The 23,210-nt window shown below is 36.3% G+C and overlaps 1 protein-coding gene across 13 annotated transcripts in view; it reads right to left on the bottom strand.

Annotated features, from left to right (window-relative positions):
• Positions 1-23,210, bottom strand: part of ACAP2 (ArfGAP with coiled-coil, ankyrin repeat and PH domains 2) — a 151,290-nt gene that overhangs the window by 60,257 nt on the left and 67,823 nt on the right. For 10 of the 13 annotated variants that reach the window (XM_045502542.1, XM_045502535.1, XM_045502533.1 and 7 more), the window contains 2 exons: positions 21,883-22,002; positions 21,032-21,085 (listed from right to left, as the gene is read on the bottom strand). In XM_045502542.1, coding sequence (XP_045358498.1) covers positions 21,032-21,085; positions 21,883-22,002 — 174 coding nt within the window. The remainder of the gene's footprint in view (positions 1-21,031; positions 21,086-21,882; positions 22,003-23,210) is intronic. The other 3 variants (XM_045502536.1, XM_045502537.1, XM_045502543.1) reach the window with 1 other exon arrangement.

The following is a 23,210-nucleotide window of genomic DNA, read 5'->3' as shown; positions in this document are numbered from 1 at the left end:
ATTAAACTCTAGTAGCTCCATGTGTGGGCAATTTCACTGGGCTTGTCATGGAAACTCCAAATACTTCTATAATTAACAGACACATTTCATTCAATAATTAACAGATACACTTCATTCAGAGTTGGAAACAGATGTCAGATGAACAGACACAAAAATCAATATTCAAAACAAAAAGAAAATCCTGTGTTCTCCTACTTATTAAAAACAATACCAATTTCACTCTCTCTGAAATCTTGCTACTAGCAAAGTCTCATGTTCTTGCCTAAATACCAAACACCACACACACACACACACACACACACACACACACACACACCTGGATTGAGTACTAAAGGGTTTAAAAATCTGACAATTTACTTCCAGAGAGAAAAAATTATTTTCTGTACTATGTTAAACTATTAAACCCAAATTAAGCAGAAGAAAGGAAATAATAAAGGTAAGACTGGAAGTCAGCTACATAGAAAACAGAAACTCAACAGCCAAAACTCAATGAAAGCAAAAGCTAGTTCTTTCAGAAGATCTATAAAGTTGATAAATCTCCCATCAAAGTGATCAAGAAAAAATTTTAAAACACAAATTTCAAATGTCAAGAAGGAAAAAGATGACATTACCACAGATTCTACAGCTATTAAAAAAGGATAATCAGGAGAATTGGGGGACAATTTTAGGCCTATAAATTCAATAGAGATGGGTTAATTCTTTGAAAGACAAAACTACCAAAGTTCACTCAATAAGAAATCAATAACCTAAACAGAAACAAAGAAATAGAATCTATAGTTAAAAACCTCCCATAGCCTATAAAGTTAAAGCTATATTTACATAAAACCTAGCAATCCCATTCCTAGGTATTTGCCCAAGAAAAAATAAAACTTAGAGTCACACCAAAACCTGTATGCAAATATTTATAGCAGTGCAATTCCTAAGTGCCTCAAACTAGAAACAATCTAAATGTCCTTGAAGAAGTAAGCTATGGTACATCACACAATAGAATACTACTCAGCAATAAAAAGGAGCAACTATTAATACATACAACAACACAGATAAATTTCAATGGATTTTGCTAAGTAAAATAAGTCATATTCAAAAGGCTACAAGCTATATGATTTGATTTACAGGACACCCAGGAAAAGATATAACTATAGGGATGGAGAACAAATCAGTAATTACTAGTGGTAAGGGGTAGGAGGAAGGGTACTACAAAGGCATAACATAAGGCTATCTTTAGGGTTATTGGAACAGTCATGCATATAGATTGTGGTATGGAGATCCAACTGTATGCATGTGTCAAAATTCATAAAGCTAACTATATTAGTTAGTATCCTTCCAGAACTAGAACAAATGATCCTATTGTATGGAACCACAAAAGACCCCAAAGAGCCAAAGCAATCTTGCAAAACAAAAACAAAAACAAACAAAAAACAGAAAACTGGAGGCATCATACTATACTACAAAGCTATAGTACTCAAAACAGTATGGTACTAGCATGGAAACAGACACCTAGATCATGGAACAGAATAAAGAGCCCAGAAATAACTTCACACTTACATAGTCAATTAATCTACAACAAAGGAGGCAAGAACATACAATGGGGAAAATACAGTCTCTTTAATACATGATTGGGAAAACTGGACAGCTACATGCAAAAGAATGAAACTGGACCACTTTCTTGCACCATACACAAAAATAAACTCAAAACAGATTAAAGACCTAAATGTGAGACCTGAAACCTTATGTATCCTAAAAGAATACATAGGCAGTAAATTCTTGGACATTGGCCTTAGTATTTTTCCTAATCTATCTCCCCAGGCAAGGGAAACAAAAGAAAAATAAACAATTGGGACTACATCAAACTAGGTTTTGCACGGTGAAAGAAACCATCAATAAAATAAAAAGGCAATATACTGAATGGGAGAAGATACTTGCAAATGATATATTTGATAAAGGGTTAATACCCCAAATATATAAAGAACTCATACACCAAACAATCTAATTTAAAAATCAGCAGAGGACTTGGGTAGACTTTTTTCCAAAGAAAAGATACAAATGGCCAAGAGACACATGAAAAGATGCTCAACATCATTTATCATCAGGGAAATACAAATCAAAACCACAATGAGATATCACCTCACAGAACTCAGAATGGCTGGTATCAAAAAGACAAAAAAGAGTAAGTGTTAGTGAGGATGTGGAGACAAGAGAATCCTCAATATCCCTCATGACCACATATGTAAAAATTCTTAATATGTAATAATGATATACAATAACAAACATACAAAAAGAACAATACACGATGACAATTGGGATTTATTCTGGGAATGCAAGATGGATTTAACATTAAAAAGTCAATGAATATAATTTACCATGATAACAAACTAAAACAGAAAAACTGTATGAGCATCTCAATAGAGACCAAAAAGCATTTGACAAAATTCAACACCCATTCCTGATAAAAACTCTCAGGCATCCAGGAATAAAAGGGAATTTCCTCAAACTAATAAAGAGCACATACAAAAAATGTACAGCTAACATATTCGGTGGTGAAAGGCTTCTTAATGGCAACACTCAAGAACGAGGCAAGAATATCTGCTCTCATCACTTCTATTCAACATTCTACTAGAGATCCTAGCAAGGCAATCAAGCAAGAAAAATGAAAAAAGGGGGACATATTAGAACGGAAGAATACAAAGCTATCTTTATCTACAGATGATATGATTGAGATAATACTATGGAATTTACAGAAAAGTCTACCAGAACTAACAAGCATATTTAGCAAGGCCACAGGAACAAAGTCAATATACAAAAATCAGTGATATTTCTATATACCAGCAACAACTTAGCAAGTGAACTTTAAAAAGGCCTGGGTGGGTGGCTCAGTCGGTTAAGTGTCCAACTTTGGCTCAGGTCATGATCTTGCGGTTTGAGCTCGAGCCCCATGCTGGGCTCCCTGCTGTCAGCACGGAGCCCGCTTCAGATCCTCTGTCCCCCTCTCTCTGCCTCTCCCCTGCGTACAATCTGTCTTTCAAAAATAAACACTACAAAAAAATATATCATTTACAATAGCATCAAAAAATAGGAAATGCTGGGGTACCCAGGTGGCCCAGTCAGTTAAGCATCGGACTCTTGATCTCAGCTCAGGTCATGATCTCATGGTTTGTGGGTTCAAGCCCCACATCAGGCTCTGTGCTCTCCCTCTCTCTCTGCCTCTACCCCACTCATGCTCACTCTCTCTCTCTCTCTCAAAATAAATTAAAATAAAATTTAATAGGAAATGCTTAGGGATACATACGTAAGACTTGTACAGTGAAGACTACAAAACATTACCAAGAGAAATTAAGGAAAACTTAAGTAAATAGAGAGATATACTGTGTTCATGGATTCAAAGACTGATTATTAGTAAGATGTCCATTCTCACCAAATGGATCTATACATTCAATACAATCCCACTCCAAATCCCAGTAAGGCTTTCTGTAGAAGTTAAAAATTTGATTCTAAAATTTATATGAAAATGTAAAAGACCTAGAATAGCCAATTTTGAAAAAAAGGAAGAAAGCTGGAATACCTATACTACCTGATTTCAAGACTTACTATGAAAGCTACAGTAATTAAGGCTATTGTGGTATTAGAATAAAGACAGGCAAAAAGATCAATGAAATAAGACAGAGCCCAAAACTGACCCACACATTTTTTTAGACAAAAAGTACCAACGGTGCAGTACCAACTGGTGGTATAGTGGTGAACACAGCTGCCTTCAAAAAGGTGCCAATAGGGAAAAACCATTTTGAGCAAATGGTGTTACAACAAACAACTGAAGAGCCATAGCCTGAAAAAAAAAAAAAAAAGGAACTTTGACCCTTACCATGCAAACATATAGAAAAAGTAACGCAGAGTGGATCACAAATCTAAACATAAACTAGGCAAACATTTCTTGGTAGAATACAAAAGGAAAACATAAAATAAAAAAGTCAATAAACTGATTTAATCAAAATTAAAAGCTATAGCTTTTCAGAAGATACTGTCATAAAAATGGAAAAGACAAGCCAAAGCCTCAGAGAAAGTATCTGCAAAACATTTATCTGGCAAAAGACATTTCTGGAATACAGAAAGAACTCTTATTAACTAAGTAATAATAAGATAAGCAATCCAAAAAAGTTTAATGGGCAAAAGAGCTGACATTTCACCAAAGAAGATACATTGACAGAAAAACACACAAAAACACACTGAGCATCATTAACTATTAAGAAAATACAAATTAGGGGCACCTGGGTGGATCAGTCAGTTGGGCCTCCAACTCTTGATTCTGGCTCAAGTCATGATCTCACAGTTTGTTAGATCAAGCTCCACATTGTGCTCTGTGCTAAGAGCACAGAGCCTGCTTGGGATTCTCTCTCTGCCCTTCCCTTGCTCGCACGCACTCTCTCAAAATAAATAAACTTAAAAAAAACTCCCTATCTTGGAATTGGATCTCTCTCAAAATAAATAAACTTTAAAAAAAAAAAAAAAAAAAAACAGAAAATGCAAATTAAAACCATGATGAATTTAAAAAGAGTGGCCATACCAAGTGTTGTTGATCATGTGAAGCATCTAGAACTCTTGTACATGGCTGCTGTAAAATGATACAGTCAACTTTGGAAAATAATTTCTAAATTTTGGGAGGTTTTCTTTAATCTCTTTGAAGAAGTTAAATATTTTTAGAAATTTAAAGGTTATGGGTACTCTGTACTGTAACTATTCTGTAAGTCTAAGAGTATCTGAAAATAAAGATTTTTAAAAATTTTTAGAAATTTAATATATGAATATTAACATTATTATTATTATTATAAACAGTAAGTTCTTTTTTCTTTCCTTAATTTTCCTTGCAATATTTTATAGTCTTCACTATACACACAGTTTTGTAAAAAGTTAAATATAATCCTACCTTATGTATGAACTAGCCACTCCTGGCTATTTCACACAAGAGAAATAAATGCATATACGTATACAAACTTTTACATATATTTTTGTAAGCAACTTTATTTGTAACAGCCAAAGCCCAGAAACAACTCAAATGTTCATTGTGGTGGCTTTAAAATATGTCCACAAATTCTTTGACACTCCTCCCTTCAAAAATGGAGCCTGATCACCTTGAGAGCAGGCTGGTCATAGCGACTTACTTCTAACAAATGGTAATATGGAGGACGTGACAATGTATGCCTTCTAAGACTAAGTCATGAAAAGCAATGTAGCTTTTTCTTTGCCCTTGCTCCTGTGCTCTTGGATCCCCTGTTTGGGGAGTAACCAGATTCCATGTACTAAGGACACTCAAGCAGCCGAGGGACAAGGCTCCCTGGCGAGGAACTGAGGCCTGGATCCAACAGCCACACACACTTCCTATCTCGGAATCGGATCCTCCAGCCCCAGTAAAGCTTTCAACTGACTGTGGCCCAGCCAATATCTTAATAGCAATCTCATACAAGACTCTGAGCCAGAGCCACCCAGCTAAGTCTAAAGTCTAAAAACTCCTGGCCCAGAAACCAGATAATGTTTATTGTTTTAAGCCACTATATTTTGGGGTAATCCACTCTATGGTAATAGATAACTAATACATCCATCAACAGGTGAATGGATAAACAAATTATGATATATCCATACAATGCAATACTATTAAGCAATAAAAAAGGAATGAATTATGTTTTTCTTTTTTTAATATTTTTTTTTGGGGGGGGAAAGCATAAGTAGGGGAGGGGAAGAGAGAGGGACAGAGGATTCAAAGTGGACTCCACGCTGACAGGCTGACAGCAGAGAGCGAAAGTGGGGCTCAAACTCACAAACTGCGAGATCATGACCTGAGCCGAAGTCAGATGCTCAACCGACTGGGCCACCCAGATGCCCCTGGAAAGAATTATTGTTAAACACAACACAATTGAGTCTCAAAATAATTACACTGATTCAATTTACATGTAAGTATAGAAAATCTGGGGCGCCTGGGTGGCGCAGTCGGTTAAGCATCCGACTTCAGCCAGGTCACGATCTCGCGGTCCGTGAGTTCAAGCCCCGCGTCGGGCTCTGGGCTGATGGCTCAGAGCCTGGAGCCTTTTTCTGATTCTGTGTCTCCCTCTCTCTCTGCCCCTCCCCCGTTCATGCTCTGTCTCTCTCTGTCCCAAAAATAAATAAACGTTGGAAAAAAAATTAAAAAAAAAAAAAAGAGAAAGTCAAAACTAACCAATAATGACAGAAAGCAGATCGGTGAATGTCTAGTAATAAGAAGGCAGCAAATAGAATTACAAAGTAGCAAAGGAAAACTTTTGGGGTATACCTGTTATGTTCATTAAATTAATTAAGGTGACAGTTTTATTCAGGTTTACATACGTCAACGCTCACCAAATTGTATGCTTTGATATGCTGTTTATACCAATTATCCCTCAGTAACGTTTAAAAATAAGTATATTCCAGAGAGAAAAACACAATGTTTTCCTGTGTAGTGTTTCATTGTTTTAAAACTATACAAACATTACGTAGTATCTACATCCTCCAAGATAAAACATTACCTAAACTAAATTTTATATACGTTTGACTAGAATAGGAAGTACTTTAGGAAATTGCCAATAATCGAGGCTACCCATTTTCAACACTTCGATTACAGTGAAAATTATATTGTTAATGCAAAAGCAACTGAGTAAAAAGCTGTCTCCTACTTGCCAATCTCAAGCCATCCAGCCACAGAACAGCTCGCTAACACTTTTCTGTGGTGAACCGCTGCACAGAACTGCCTCATTTAGTCTCATTTCCTAAGTCACTAATCTATACTCTGCTTGAGAGAGAATTCACATCATTTCTCTTCATATGCTGGAAGTAAAAAGCTATAGAAGACTTGAAAGAAACAGGGACTAAAGTAAAAGTAGCCTTGTCAGGACCAATCTCAAGTAGCACTGGTACCTAGAAGCCAGGTACCAAATGAAGTCTGCAAGACTCTTTCCTTAAGTTTGATTTGATTTCCCCATTTTCCTTGTGTTGCGTTCTACTATCTTCACTAGTTGAGGATTCTGATCCAGATCTTATCCAAAGTGTCCAGTGACCACCCAAAACTTTACCTAGGTTTTAGACCAAAAAAATTGTTTTACCCTTGGAATTAAGTATATCTCAGGTCTTCTGTTTCTACACCAGAAAACGTGGAATGGTATAATAAAACCACAATGACAGACTCGGGGGTGGGGGTGGGGGGGGAGGTACCAACACAAAAGCTAAGGTTCAGTTCCATTTCTAAAATTAGTATTATTCCTACCAATATATACATAATAATCAACAATATGTCATTTGACCTATGCGCGTGCTAATTACAAAAGGATCTGACTTAAGTGCACAGATAATGGTTGTTTTAAACCAATGGCTTACACTCAGGTTATCCCCCATTCATGTCTGGACACAGTTAAAGCAACACTATCTCAGCTGTTTTCAGAAAACGATGAAAACTGAGATGCAGTTTACGTATGGCAAACAGTACTCTACAAAGTTTAGTACAAGATAGGCTACACATCCACAGTTGGCACTGAAGATTTTCCAGTTCTTACCATTTAGGCCCCATTGGCTCAAAACATAAATTTTGTAGTTTAAAGTCTTTGTCGCCCATTTAAATATTATTCAGCTACCACAGCATTCTCTTCTATGATTCCTTCCATAGGACATAATCATCCCTCTCCTTTCCAAAATCTATAGAAGAGTACAGGGCTATGGCTGTGAACTCCCTGAATCTTTTATTTAGTTAAGCTCATTAGGCCTGTAATAAATAGGTCAATAACAAATCAAGAGGACTCTTCTTTGCTATCATCAGGAACAGAGCCCAATATGCAAATTATTGTTTATTATGTGTTACTCTTTTTCTATATTCTTTGCCTGTCCTAGCCTATCCATTTCTCTAAATTCTTCTTTCTCCCTTTCTTGAGTCCTCTACAGCAGTGGTTCTTCACTAGCTTTAGTGTGAAAATCACCTGCAAAGCTAACAGAAACTACCAAGGTCCAAGCTTGTTAAAGAAAGATAAAATCCTTCTGTATTTTTATTACATTTGCTAGGTGATTCCATTACTTAGAGATTGAGACAGGCTGCTCTAACCTAGGGGTTCTTACATTGGTTGCACATTAGAATAACCTGGGGAACTTTTAAATACCCTGATGCTGAGATAATTAGAAACACTGGTGAGACTCAGGAATCAGCACATTTTAAGCTCCCCAGGTGTGAACCAAAATTATTCGTATCACCTGGGTGCTTGTTAGAAAAGAATTTCCAAAACCAGGCCAGACTTACAGAATCAGAGTCTGCGTTTACTAAGAATTCCAAGTAGCTTATTTGGAAGAAGCAATACACTGCTTCTCAAACTGGGCTGAACTCTGAAATGACCTGGGGACCTTTGAAAATTACTGATGCCTACTCCCAGAGACTCTGATTTTAACTAGTCTGGGTTACAGCCTTGGTTCATCCACTACCACTCCACTGATAAGAATTCAAGGTAGCTAAAATCACTAAATCACTTTCACTAAAGCAGAAAGAGGCCTCTCTTCAGTGGGTGTCACGACACATACAGTCCTGGGAACTGGGCAAAAATAAAGTAGTCCTTTAGTGCACAGGTCAGCACATTTTTCTGTAAAGGACTAGACAGTATTTTAGGTTTGTGGGCCATGTGGTCCCTGTCACAACTACTCTGTTGTTGTAGTGCAAAAGCAGCCATAGACAATACAGAAACAAATGAATATGTGTCCCAATGAAACTTTATATGCAAAGCAGGGGAGGGATGGGTTAGATTTGGCTTTCAAGCCAAAGTCTGCCAACCCCTGCTCTAGAACAGTGGTTCTCAAACTTTAGAGTACCTTAGAACTGCCTAGAAGGCTTTGTTCAAACACAGATTGCTGGCTCCTGGCCTCAGAGTTGCTGATTCAGTAGATCTGGGTAAACTCTGAGAAGCTGAAGTTCTAACAAGTCCCAGGGTGATGCTGATACTATTGGTCCATGGGCCACAATTTGAGAACCGCTGGGTTATTTTTTTTTTAATGTTTATTTATTTTTGAGAGAAAAAGAGAGTGAGTGCAGGCTCACGTGCACATGAGTGGGGGAGGGACAGAGAGAGGGAGACAGAGAATCCCAAGCAGGCTCCCTGCTATCAATGCAGAGCCCAATGCAGGGTTCAGTATCACAAACCACAAGATCATGAGCTGAGCTGAAATCAAGAGTCAGATGCTTAACCAACTGAGCCACCCAGGAGCCCCGAGAATCACTGATTTAAAGTAGTGGTTCTCAAACTTCACTACATGTCAGAATCACCTAGAGAAATTTTTAAAATTCTGATGCTATACTCCAGATGACATAAATCAAAATCTCTTTCTACTGTAAAGGCTCCTAACACTTATGGCACACATTATTGGTGTGTTGAAAGATACAGTAGACTGTTTATATAGAGGGCCACCAATAATTCCTCTCATCACTCCATGTGCATGGTACTCTCCCACCAAGAGGTAGAGTTTATTACCCTTTACCTTAAATCTGGCATAGCCCTGTATCTTGCTTTGATCAAAAGAATGTAGCAAAAGTGATCCTATGTGACTTCCAGGCCAAGCCCATAAGAAGTCTTACACCTACTGATTTCACTCACTTGAAAGCCAGCTATCACATTAGGAAGACTGACTACCTGGGGCACCTGTGTGGCTCAGTCAGTTGAGCGACAGACTCTTGATTTCAGCTCAGGTCATGATCCCAGGGTTGTGGCATTGATTGAGGCCCACATCAGGGTAAATGCCGAGTGAGGAGCCTTGGGATATTCTCTCTCTCTCTCTCTCTCTCTCTCTCTCTCTCTCTCTCTCTCTCTCTCCCCCTCCCTCCCTCCCTCTCTCTCTCCCTCTCTCTCTCTCTCTCTCCCTCCCCCCCACCCCCATCTGCCCATCTCTCCTAGTCATTCTCTCTCTTCTAAAATAAAAAAAAAATTTTAAGTCTGACCACCCTCCTGTAGAGAGACCACATTATAAGAGTGAAGTCCTAGAGAATGACAGACTCCAAAGGGCAGGAGAAACCTAGCCAACCTCACCCATTCTAGCCACCCCAGCTGAGGCACCAGACAAATTGGATCCTCCAGCCATATACAAGCCACTCAGCCAACACCAACTGGAGTAGAGACTAGCTGGCCTCCCCAAACCCTGCCCAAACACATGATAGTTGTTGTTTTAAGTCACTAAATTTTGGGGTGGTTGTTAAACAGAGATAAATAAGATGTCAACAGTCATACAGAAGATATTAGTGTCGTGTTTATATAAGTTTTTACAGTGATTTAAGAAGATGTAAACTATTTGGTACAACCATTCAGAAATTAACAACTGCTGGGGTGCCTGTGTGGCTCAGTAGGTTAAGCATCCAAATCTTCTGACTCTTGATTTCGGCCCAGGTCATAATCTTGTGGTTTGTGGGTTCAAACCCCAAGTCCAGCTCCGAGCTGACAGTGCAGAGCTTGCCTGGGATTCTCTCTCTCTCTGCTCTGCTCACTCTCTCTCTTTCTCTCTCTCTCAAAATAAATAAATAAACTTAAAACATTTTAATTAAAAAAGAAATTAACTGCTAAAATTAATCTTTTTTGCTAAAATTATATTTTAATACTATTTGTCTGACTTGCTCTATAAAGTATTTAAATGCAGTAATTATTGCTTTGACAAAACTATATAATGTTCCCCCTGGCATTACCATTTGAATCACCCAAAACTACTGCAGTCACAATTTGTTTGTCATCACTTCTTCGCTTAGTACCCGTTGTTAAATATTTCATCTTTCTTTGGCTCTTTCACAAATTTTTGCTATTAATTTGTTCTTACTTTTCACATTTCTTCTACTAATAAGATACATATGGTTGTTTTGTTAGCATCATCATTTCTTAAGAGGTGTTCCTACTAGAATGCAATTGGAGGCACCTGGGTGGCTCAGTCAGTTAAGCGTCCAACTTCAGCTCAGGTCATGATCTCACGGTTCATGAGTTCAAGACCTGCGTCGGGCTCTATGCTGACAGCTCAGAGCCTGGAGCCTGCTTCGAATTCTGTGTCTCCCTCTCTCACTGCCCCTCCCCTGTTCACACTCTGTCCTCCCTCTCTCTCTCTCAAAAATAAACATTAAAAAAAAAAAAAAAGAACGCAATTGATTCTTTTTTGATTCTTACACTTCTCAGTAGTTATTTATTATTGGCTTTTGATGTTAACTAGCCAAATTCTGATTCTTGATGAAATTTTGCTGTTTTATCTTTATTAAAAAAATTATTTCTGGGAATGCAAGCTGGTGCAGCCACTCTGGAAAATAGTGTGGAGGTTCCTCAAAAAACTAAAAATAGAACTACCCAACAACCCAGCAATTGCACTACTAGTCATTTATCCACAGGATACAGGTGTGCTGTTTCAAAGGGACACACACACCTCAGTGTTTATAGCAGCACTATCAACAATAGCCAAAGAATGGAAAGAGCCCAAAAATGTCCATCGATGGATGAATGGATAAAGAAGATGTGGTATATATATACAATGGAGTATTACTCTGCAATCATAAAGAATGAAATCTTGCCAGTTCCAACTATGCAGATGGAACTGGAGGCTATTATGCTAAGTGAAATCAGTCAGAGAAAGACAAATATCATATGACTTCACTCATATGAGGACTTTAAGAGAAAAAACAGATGAACATAAGGGAAGGGAAACAATAATAATATAAAAACAGGGAGGGGGACAAAACATAAGAGACTCATAAATATGGAGAACAAACAGAGGGTTACTGAAAGGGGGGTGGGCTAAATGGGTAAGGGGCACTAAGGAATCTACTCCTGAAATCACTGTTGCACTATATGCTAACTAATTTGGATGTAAATTAAAAAATTAAATTAAAAAATATTTTGGTGTATCTTCCATAAAATAAATGTATTTGAATTTTTTTTTTCAACGTTTTTATTTATTTTTGGGAGAGAGAGAGACAGAGCATGAACGGGGTAGGGGCAGAGAGAGAAGGAGACACAGAATCGGAAACAGGCTCCAGGCTCTGAGCCATCAGCCCAGAGCCTGACGCGGGGCTCGAACTCACGGACCGCGAGATCGTGACCTGGCTGAAGTCGGACACTTAACCGACTGCGCCACCCAGGCGCCCCAAAATAAATGTATTTGACTCAAAGGACTATCCTTAAAAAAATAAAATAAAAAACAAAAAAAACATTTATTTCTGAAGATGAAATTAAATGTACATAATCTATTGTGATAAGCACCGGGTGTTCCATGTAAAGTGATGAACCACTAAATTTTACTCCTGAAACTAATATTACATTATATGTTAACTAACTGGAATTTCAATAAAAACTCGAGGGCACCTGGGTGGCTCAGCTGTGAAGCATCTGACTTCAGCTCAGGTCATGATCTCATGATTCATGAGTTAGAGTCCCACATCAGATGAGCCCAAGCCCCACTTTGGGTGAGCCCATCTCACTCTCTCGCTCGCTCTCTCTCGCTCTCTCGCTCACTTTCATCCTCTCTCTCTCTCTCTCTCTCAAAAACAAATAAAAACTTGAAACCAATATAAATAAATAAATGCACATAATCATTTAAATGGGACTGTAGGCATTTGCTGAATTCAAAAAACATTTTGAAAATTTTATTTTGTGATCATACATAAGAGTAACATTTATTGAATTAACTACAACGAATTAGTATTTCCTATTTATGAAATGTTTCATTTTATTATCTTTCAATATTTATTTTAAAACATTTTAAGTATGCAGAAAATTATATACACATCAATTTCTGAACCTTGAGACATATGTTTCATTTTCGTACTTAAATACATTTGCTTTCTACTGATTGTTGTTTCCCCACCATAATGGACAAATTTTTCATTAAATACTGCCAGAAAGTCATTACATTCAGAATACAATCACAGTGGTCCAAATTCCCTTCTTTGACCTATCTTTTTGTATCAAAGTTATTAAATGAAGCTATAAATAACTATGAAGTTATTAAATGAAGCAAATCATACAGGACTTCAACATGAAATGTCAATTTCATACAGAAAAATATCTGTACTCTAAACTTCTGCAAACACAAAATAAGAAAAAAAGTTCTCGGGGCTCCTGGGTGGCTCAGTCAGTTAAGCGTCCAACTTTGGCTCAGGTCATGATCTCACAGTTTGTGGGTTTGGGCCCTGCATCAGGCTCTCTGATGACAGCTTGGAGCCTGAAGCCTGCTTTGGATTCTGTGTCTCCCTCTCTGCCCCTCATCTACTAGTGCTCTCTCAAAAATGAAAAACATTAAAAACAATTTTTTTAAGTAAAATTCAGGAAGTTTAGGAGGAATAAATCTCAACTTATGGATTTAATACTAGCTATTGACTTCAAGATATGGCTAAAGTAACATTCTGCTATCTGATTAATTTATTTCAAGCAATGCTTAATATTTCTGACCATTCACATACACTGACAAACTGTGTGGATTCGCTGTATTGGAATGGAGAGGCTGAGAATGAGTCACTAGGGAGTCAGTGCTATAATCTAGATCCACAAAGACAATTATTAGAAGTGAATTAAAGGAAGAAAAAGGTAGGAAGACCAACTTCTGTGTATACCTGCAGAAAAGGTTTATCATTTTTTTATTCAAAATCTATTCAGTTTATCTCAGAAAATTTAAGCATTACTTTTGTCAATGAAAGAAAAAAAGGATAAAAAATGAATGACTGCTCCTTTAAAGTACAACTTAAAGAGACAGAATTATCTGAATTCTAATTACACAGGATAAAGAAGCTCCTGCCAATCAGGAGGAAAGAGTAATAACCAAGCTCCTGTCAATCAGGAGGAAAGGGCAATAAATACTCACCTGCTTTTCACTAATATGACTACTTATGCAGACAACGTTCTTATCAATGACAATGACCAAGAATTTGAAAAGATCAACAATTTTAAAATCTTGACCAGGAATTGCTTGAAATCATTTCATGATAAGACCTATTTTGAGAAAAAGTTATGTTCATGGAAACTAGCTCAAGTTTCTCATTAAAATACTTTTTAGATATTTAGAAGTATTGTACTCATTCAATATGTAATATCTCCCCCAATAATATGTTTTATTTTAACATAATTCTATTAAAAAGAAATGATTTATTAAATACTTATTATTTTAACATAATTCCATTTTAAACTTTTAAAAATTTTCCACCAACACCCAGATAGGACATGACATTTTCATGAAACCATCCACTCAGTGAATGAGTGGACAGCTGTAATATGGAAAACCAAACTCAGAAAAAAATAAAACAAAAAGCGTTACGCATTTTATAGAATTTATGCAGCAATTCAACCTTAAAGCTTCATTCAGCAAAAATAATAATCAAATAAAAATTCCAACTTCCTTACACCAACAGCAAATTAGAATCCAAAAGAGTCATCAGTGAAGTTACAGAAATCTCTATGTTCCAGAAAAGTCAGTGTTCAAGCCAACTCCAGTATGTAATAGAATGCAGCACGCCTGACCATTCCATTTAAAAATTTTAAAAATCAGCACGCCTGACCTGCTCTGAAAAAGCCATGAGTTGGTGCCTTATAAAGACATATGGGTTAGAGAACAACCCTAGGAAATTCTCATTCTATAAGGAATAAGGGACAATAATATCCATTCTTACAGAAGAAATAAATCACAAAAGAATCCAAATAATTTTTAAATGACCAGATAAACTAATCCCAATCTATGTTTAATCTTGGCTAAAAACCCAAATGGCTCTATTATTTTAAACCTTTATTTAAACCCATTTATTAAGTTATTCATAAATGACATCTGCAGAATATCCAGCTTTTTACTGTGACACAAACAGATACAACAAAATCTAAGTATTACAAACTCTGCTACAGAATTTAAGCAGATTGCCGCGTTTATTACATTTTAGAAAGCAGTTTGTCTTGTCCTATAAAGCCTCCTTTGCCCTGTAATGCTATGTAATTAAAATTTCATTGTAGAAAATGCTACTAAAATAAAGCATTTTATGTAACTAGGCTTTTCCCACATTTTAACAAATGGCTCTGAGATCATATTTAAATCTTATAATAAATAATGCTGTGCAATCATAGAATGTTTATAACTAAAAGTCATTTAGTAAAACCCATTCATTTTACAAAGGAGGAGCACAAAGCTTAGTAAAATCAAATGACCTCCCCAGGAAAAGAATTATGCAAGTACTAGGGATGTAACAGTAAACAAGGGATCTGTCATCCCTGGTCATATTTTAGCTAAAGCAAAGTATGCAGTATTATGATGAAGGAAGAATCTTTGCCTCAAATATAAGAATTCTGATTTAAGTACACACGAGTCACTCCTACTGGGAAAAATTTTAAGTATTTGTTAACAAGAAACAAAAAGGCCAGGTAAAGCAGACAACATAGCAACTATAAAAGGAAAGGAAATTAAAAGGTAGTAAAGCAAGGTCTTACAATTCCATACTTCTATCTATTAGGAAAATTTCTGAGATGCTAAAAAAAATATGGGATAAAATTAGAAAGGCACTGGACATCTGGATATAGCACAAAACAAAGAGTTCTCTATAGATACATGTATAGTATATATATCAACACACACCACAAACTCACCAACCTACAGCCTTAAGTCCTCTATGCAGACAGGCAGGCAAAGAGTAATCTCCTATCGGTTTGCAAATCATCTTTTTAAAGCAACATAAATTTTAGTGAAAATAGAGATCCTGAAGGTTTCAAGTGCCAGAAACAATAAAAGAAAAATGTTTAAAACATTAAATACTTTTAATTATCTATTTGGTATGTGCTGTCACTGATTTAACAAATTTTTTTCATTTAATGACTATAAAAAAACACAAGAATTTTCTTAAGTTCATAACCTTGGTCTCCTTAACTCTGCAAAAGTACTTTCTACCAGGAATCTTCTAGGTGGTAGTAGCAGAAATAAATATAACACAGTGCCTGCAGTCATGGAACTTAGACAATAAATTAAGTACATACATACATTTAAGAATAAGATGATATATGTGTATATTGTGTGTGCGTGTGCCTGTGTGTGTGTGTAAAAAGCAGAGTAAGGTAACCTAAGTGATGACAGGGTGGTCAAGGAAGACTTATCTGAGAGGTAGTGACCTAAATAAAGTGAGGGAGATGTGTAGAAAGAATACTTTAAGGAAAATAGCCACACATGGATATGAACAAAGAACATTCTGCACAGAATAGATAGCAAGTGCAAAGGCCCTAAGATGAGAATTACTTTGATATGTTAAAGAACAACAAAGAGTCCATGTGGCTACAGCCAGGCAGAAAACAGAGATGAGATCAGGGAGTTTTCAGCAGAAGTCTGGTCATAGGGCTGGGGTATGCCATGTTTGGGTTTTATTCTGAGTGTGACGGGGAGCTAGAATAGTGGAATGCTGTAAATTAATTTATATTTTTAAGTTCTTTCTGGCTCCTGTATACAGAACTCATTGTAGAAGGGCAAGAAGAGAAGCAGAAACACAAGTTGGAAGGCTATGATATAATCCTAAACAAGAGGTGGTAGTATTGTAGACTTGGAGGTGGCAGAGAAACTACTGTTAGTTGGATTTGGGGTGTAATTTTGCTAATATGTTGGATATGGAGAATATGGAAAAAAGAAAAGTCATATAAAAAGCTTTAAGGATAAAACTCATTAAGCTGCACAATAATTTGCCTGCCAAAAATATTTTGAAATTATAAGCTTTACGGCTGATGTGTTGGTTAATTGTTGGCTTTCACCACCACATCACCCTTTCATGGGCTCCTCCTCTGTATTGCCAGATGCTAGAAATCTGCAAAGTATATTTCCTAGGCCTCCTTGCAGAGAGGTTAGGTTCTGCCAATGTAAGCCAATGACAGCAGGACATAGAGGAAGCCACGGTTTTTTCTGCTTCTGTTCCGACATAGCCATCAGTGAGCATCTGTGAGCCACACCAACTTTGAGCAGCCATCTATGACCAACCTGGGCAGTTTCAGTGGGACTACAGGCTCCTTGGCTCTGCAGCAACCACAGGAAGGCAAGCTCCTGGCTTCCTGGCCAGGTTACATTGGCTGTATTCTCAACAGTGCAATACTTAGGAGCTCTGGGGAACAGTTTCCTATTTCCTCCAGCCCCAGGGGCAATAGCTACTTCCCATATTTACTAATCTCTAGATGGCACCACCTTAACTCTTTTTATTCCTCCAGCCCTTCCAACACTTTTGTAACCAATTCACTGTATTAAAATCTTTCTGTCAGAAATATCCTAAGTGGCTTGTTTTCCTGAACGTATGCCAACTGATATAGTAAAGAAAGAAGCGTCACTCTCCAGAGTCTACTTTCACATATTGTTGTTCCTCGCAACACTCTTACATATAGGCATAGCAAATTCTATTATTCCCTTCATATAAAGCAACAAACTGAAAACTGAAAGTGATTATTAAAATACTTTGAAGATTTGTTGACAAGAAATCTACCAATACACATTTAAACAATTTATTTGCCAAGTGTTTATCTTAACCATAAATTTTCACATTTAAAGTTATAACAAAGAGCCAAGGTATTCTTATGTAAAGTAATAATGCAAGACTTACTGATTTAAAGAAAATATCAGAAATAAGACTATTACAAAAGATAATATATTATGGAGAAAACATTTAACTTTTTATGTTAATTTCAATCAATAGCTTTTATCCCCCCCAAAATTAGTTCTTACTATATTACATTTTTTAGGAAGTTTAAATCCAAATGATTACTTGATTTAAAAACAAATCAAACATACTATATACTGGCATCTAAATCCTCTAGAAGGTAGAAAGAGAATAAGAAGACATTAAGAAAACAAATTGGTGCAAAATATTAGAGATAAAACCATAAAATGCTAAGAAGAGGGGTGCCAGGCTGGCTCAGTCAATGGAGCATGCAACTCTTCAACTTGGGGTTATAAGTTTGAGCCCCATGATGTGTGTAGAGATTACTTTTTAAAAACTAAAAAAACCTCTTAGAAGAAAACAAAGGGATAAATCTTCATGATCCGGGATTTGGCGATGGATTTTTGGATATGACCCCAAAAGCAGGAGCAACAAAAGAAATAAACTGAATTTCATCAAAATTAACTTTTGTGCATCAGAGGATATTATCAAGAAACTGAAAAGACAACCTATACAGAATGGGATAAAATATTTACATATTTATCTGATAAGAATTAATATCCAAAATATACAAAGAATTCAATTTTTAAAATTCCAATTTAAAAACAGGCAAAGGACTCAAATGGCCACAATGGTAACAATGGCAGAAAATACACAATGGCCAATAAACACATGAAAACATGCTCAACTGTATTAAGCATCGGAGAAGTGCAGATCAAAGCCACAGTGAGACGCTACTTCACACCTACTAGGACAGCTATGATCCAAAAAATGGAAAATAATAAACGTTGACAAGGATGTGAAAAACCAGGACACTCACACATTGCTGCTGGAAGTGTAAAATGGTGCAGGCTCTGTGAAAAACAGTTCAGTGTTTCCTTAAGAAGGAAGTAGTATAGAAGTATCGTATGCACCAGTAATTCCACACCTGGATCTATACTCAAAAGAACTGAAACCCGGGAATGAAGCAATACTTGTACATGCTAATTTCAGAACAGCTAAAATTTGAAGTACAATTAAAATAAATATCACCAGATAACTTTATCCTTAATTTGACCAAAAAAACCCAAAAAGTAAGAAAATCAAATAAACTAAGAACCAAAAACTGGCAGATTTTTATAAAGAGTATGTGTTGATAATTTTGAAGCACCAAATAATTATATGACAGTCATACATGTTAAGCTTTTTAAATTTTTTTAAGAAGCACATAACACAAAAATTAACTCAAAATAGATTAAAGACTTGAAAATAAGACCAGAACCCTCTGTATTGCCAGGTGCTAGAATAAAACTCCTAGAAGAAAACACAGGCAGTAACCTCCTTGACATCAGTCCTGGCAATGATTTTTTCGATACCAAAACAAAGGCAACAAAAGGAAAAATAAACAAGTGGGACTACATCAAACTAAAAAGTCTCTGCACTGCAAAGGAAACCAACAACAAAGTGAAAAAGCAACCACTGAATGGCAGAAAATATTTGCAAATCATATATTTGATAAGGGGTTAATATCAGGAAGGAAGGAAGGAAGGCGGGAAGGAAGGACGGACCTCATACAGCTCAATACGAAAAAAAAAAATCCGATTAAAAAATGGGCATATGGTCTGAACACACGTTTCCAAAGAAAACATACAACTGGCTAACAAATACATGAAAAGATGTTCTACACCACTAATCATCGGGGAAATGTAAATCAAAATGCAATGAGACATCACCTCATACCTGTTAGAATGGCTATTATCAAACAGACAAGAAAAAAAAAAACCCAAAAGGACTAGAAATAAATGTTGGCAAGGACACAGAGAAAAGGAAACACTTGCACACTGTTGGTGCCAATGCAAATTGGTGCAGCCACTGTGGAAAACAGTATGGAAATTCCTCAAAAAATTAAAATTAGAACTACCATATGATCCAGCAATTCCACTTCTACGTATGATTGGAAAAAAGTGAAAACACTAATTTGAAAAGATATATGCACCTCCATGTTCACTGCAGCATTATTTACAATAGTCAAGATATGGAAACACCCTAAATATCCATCAATGGATGAGTGGATAAAGATGTAATACACATACACACACGCACAAACGCACGCGCGCGCGCGCACACACACACACACACACACACACACACACACACATACACACACTGAAATACTACTCATCTATAAAAAATAATGAACTCCTGACATTTGCAACAACACAGATGGATCTTGCAGGCATTATGCTAAGCAAAATAAGTCAGACAGAAAAAGAAAAATAGTGTCTGCACTCAGATGTAAAATTTTAAAAATAAGGGTGTCTAGGTGGCTCAGTCATTTAAGCATCCGACTCTTGATTTCAGCTCAGGTCATGATCAAGTAGTGAGATCAAGCCCCACGTCAGGCTCCACACTGAGCGCAGAGCCTGCTAAGGTTTTCTCTCTCTCCCTCTGCCCCTGTCCTGCTCCCACTCTCTCTCTAAAAAAAAAGAAAAGAAACAAGAAAAAAATCTTTGAAAAATAACAACAACAACAAAAAATGAGCTCAAGCATATAGAGAACAGACTGGTGGCTGCCTGAGGCAGGGGTAGCGGGTGAAAGGGTTCAAAGGGTGTAAATTTCTATAAAATATTCAATGAATATGTTGTAGGGAGGTAACAAACAGCATGATGACTACAGTTAATAATACTGTACTGCATATTTGAAAGTAGGTAGGAGAGTGAGTCTTAAAAATTCTCATCACAAGAAAAATAAATTTTAACTATGTACTGGTACACTTGTTAACTGAACTTACTGCAGTAATCATTTTGTAGTATATACAAATACAGAATCGTTACTTGGAATCGCTGTATACATAAAACTAACATAATGTCAATTATATCTCAATAAAAATTTAAAAAAAAGAATGTATAACTCATAAGCTACCATGTTTTCAGTAAAGTTTTACAAAATTTATAAAGGAATTTCTTGACATTCTAAAAGTATCCCTCATTCTTGAAGGCTAAATGCCGTCATCTTAAAGACACATATAAATTGCCCAAAGAATACAGCAGTCTTTAATACTGGCAACTGATAAGACAAAGAGGATATATTTGTAAGTATTTAAAAGAAATAGCTAAATTTAGAATGATGACTTTTACTTCGTCATTCTTAAAATAATTCCTTAAGAACTCCCAAAGGCACAACTTAAACAAAAAAATAGCTCTTATGGGTATATATTTCAGTGATATTAAGTTCACCTTACTAGAACGAGAAATAAAATCTCTCTCTGTCTCATACACACACACATGTTAGATCCACCCAACTAAAAAGCTGACAATTTAAAGTTATTGAATTACAACTTAAGTACTTTTGTAAAATACTGCCACTCAAGGAATATACTAAATATTAACATGGTCATAGTAACACCTACTTGCTGACACTTACTGTGTGAAAATTTATCATTTCTTGAAGACTGTCAGAAAACTTGGTTAAACTTGTCTATGAAAGAAACCAAAAGAAAACCAAGTCATTTAAAAGCCACTAAAATAGGTCACAAAAATGTTACTTCAGCATTTCTGACAGAAAGATCAAGTTACATTGTAAACAATGACATTTACTTGCAAGGGCAATTTCATGGCATTGCCTCATGGGCATACTCTGCAAAGAGGACAAGTCTACATGTGGTGAGTGACATAAAACCCCAGAACAGTCAAAGAATTAATATTGTCATATCAGTAGGAGTATGCTAACAAATAGTAATGGCACATATAAGCCTAAAGGTAAAATTGAGTGTATCAAGACTGCACATTTAGACATCCCGGAGTCAAATAATCATGAAAGCACATCCATTACCTAACCAGGTATTATTCCTCCTGGAAGAAATAACATAATACCACAGAGTACAGCAAGGGGTCTAAGTTAACCAAGCATAGCAAGCTGACAAGAACTTTCCTATACAGCCCCATACATACAGTTAAATACTATTCTTAAGGTTTAATGCTCTCTGCTTGCCCCTATAAGCTCCTACTAGGGAGCATAATCCTTCTCTGCCTGCTCAGGCCCTCTTGTAGAGGATTCAGCTCACCTACCAGAAGTAAGCTTACATTCACAATGCAAATCATCCATCAACTTCTAACTATGCTAGAAAACAGAATTATACAAAATAAGACCAATAGGTGATAGCTTTTCTATTCCTATTTTTACCACTATAGCCACTAATACATTTAATAAATGAATGCATAATTCTTTAATATCCTGTTGCATTTAACATATTAACTAATTTTAATAATACTAACCTCAACTACAGCATCATTACTAGAATATTGTGCCAGGTCTCGAATCCCATTCATGAATTGTTTATTTGCAACACAAAAGGCCTTTCCGGTATCAATCATTGCGATACAAAGTTTCACAAGCTGAAAAAGAAAAACATTACATCAGGTTGAAAATAATTATACAAATTACTTAGTTGAACAAGTGTTAGTAGTAGCTTCATGAGTTAGCCTACTTTAGATAAATTATGGTTCATCAATAAATCCAAAATAGACCAATTGAAAATTGCTCTTTTCCCCTCTGACTTATAAAGTAAATTCATAGGAGGGTTGTACCAAAACAGTTGACCTTTTAGGATCCAGAAGCTGTGTTGAAACAACAACAAATCATTTTATCAAGTCAAATTCAAGCCCATAAATTAATTCTATAAAAATTTGTCTAGGAAGAACAGGGAACTTGAGGCAGAACAACCAGTATGTTAAAAAATATTTTAAATTAAAAAAAAAACCTCAAAACCTGTGGTATGTTGGAGAAAAGGGGAATAAGCTGACATATTGAGTTAGTCATGCTGGGCATTTCAGTGTCAATCTATCAAAGCAGATGTCAGAATTGATTAATCAACCATATTTCTCCAATGCCTACTGTCCTAGGCACTGTGCTAGTGTTAAAATTGAGACTTTCTTTCATCTTTCTTTCTCTTTAATTCCTTTCCTCCCTCCCTTTCTTTTTTCCATTCCTTATTTTTCTCCTTTCATTCAAACATAGAACATTTTCTTTAATCAAGCAGTATCTTGGGTGAATACATATATATACATATATATATTTTTTTCTTCTTTTTAAAGTGGAGAAGGAAAGGATACTGAGGGGGTAATGCAGGGGTGGGAGGGCACCACGAAGAGCCCCCCCCCCCCCAATAAAAAACCTTTAAAAAACATCTAAAGGATCTCAGGAGTATATTTTAAAACTGTTATACCCTAGGGCCTAGAAGAACAGAAATTAAAGATATAATCTCTCACAAAACAGATGAACATAAGGGAAGGGAAACATAAATAATATAAAAACAGGGAGAAGGACAAAACATAAGGGACTCTTAAAAATGGAGAACAAACAGAGGGTTAGTGGAGGGGTTGTGGGAGGGGGGATGGGCTAAATGGGTAAGGGGCAATAAGTCCCTGTTGCACTATATGCTAACTAACTTGCATGTAAATTTAAAAATAAATTAAGTTAAAAATTTTTTTAAAAAACATAATCTCTCTCTCAGAAGCTCTAATTCTAACCAACAGACAAGCAGATACATTCCCTACAGCAAAAACACGACTGCTATGCATGACAAAACCAAGCATGATGGAAC

The sequence above is a fragment of the Leopardus geoffroyi genome, chromosome C2, assembly GCF_018350155.1.
Source record: "Leopardus geoffroyi isolate Oge1 chromosome C2, O.geoffroyi_Oge1_pat1.0, whole genome shotgun sequence".
Classification (NCBI taxonomy): domain Eukaryota; kingdom Metazoa; phylum Chordata; class Mammalia; order Carnivora; family Felidae; genus Leopardus; species Leopardus geoffroyi.
This window is presented reverse-complemented; position numbering and strand designations above follow the sequence as displayed.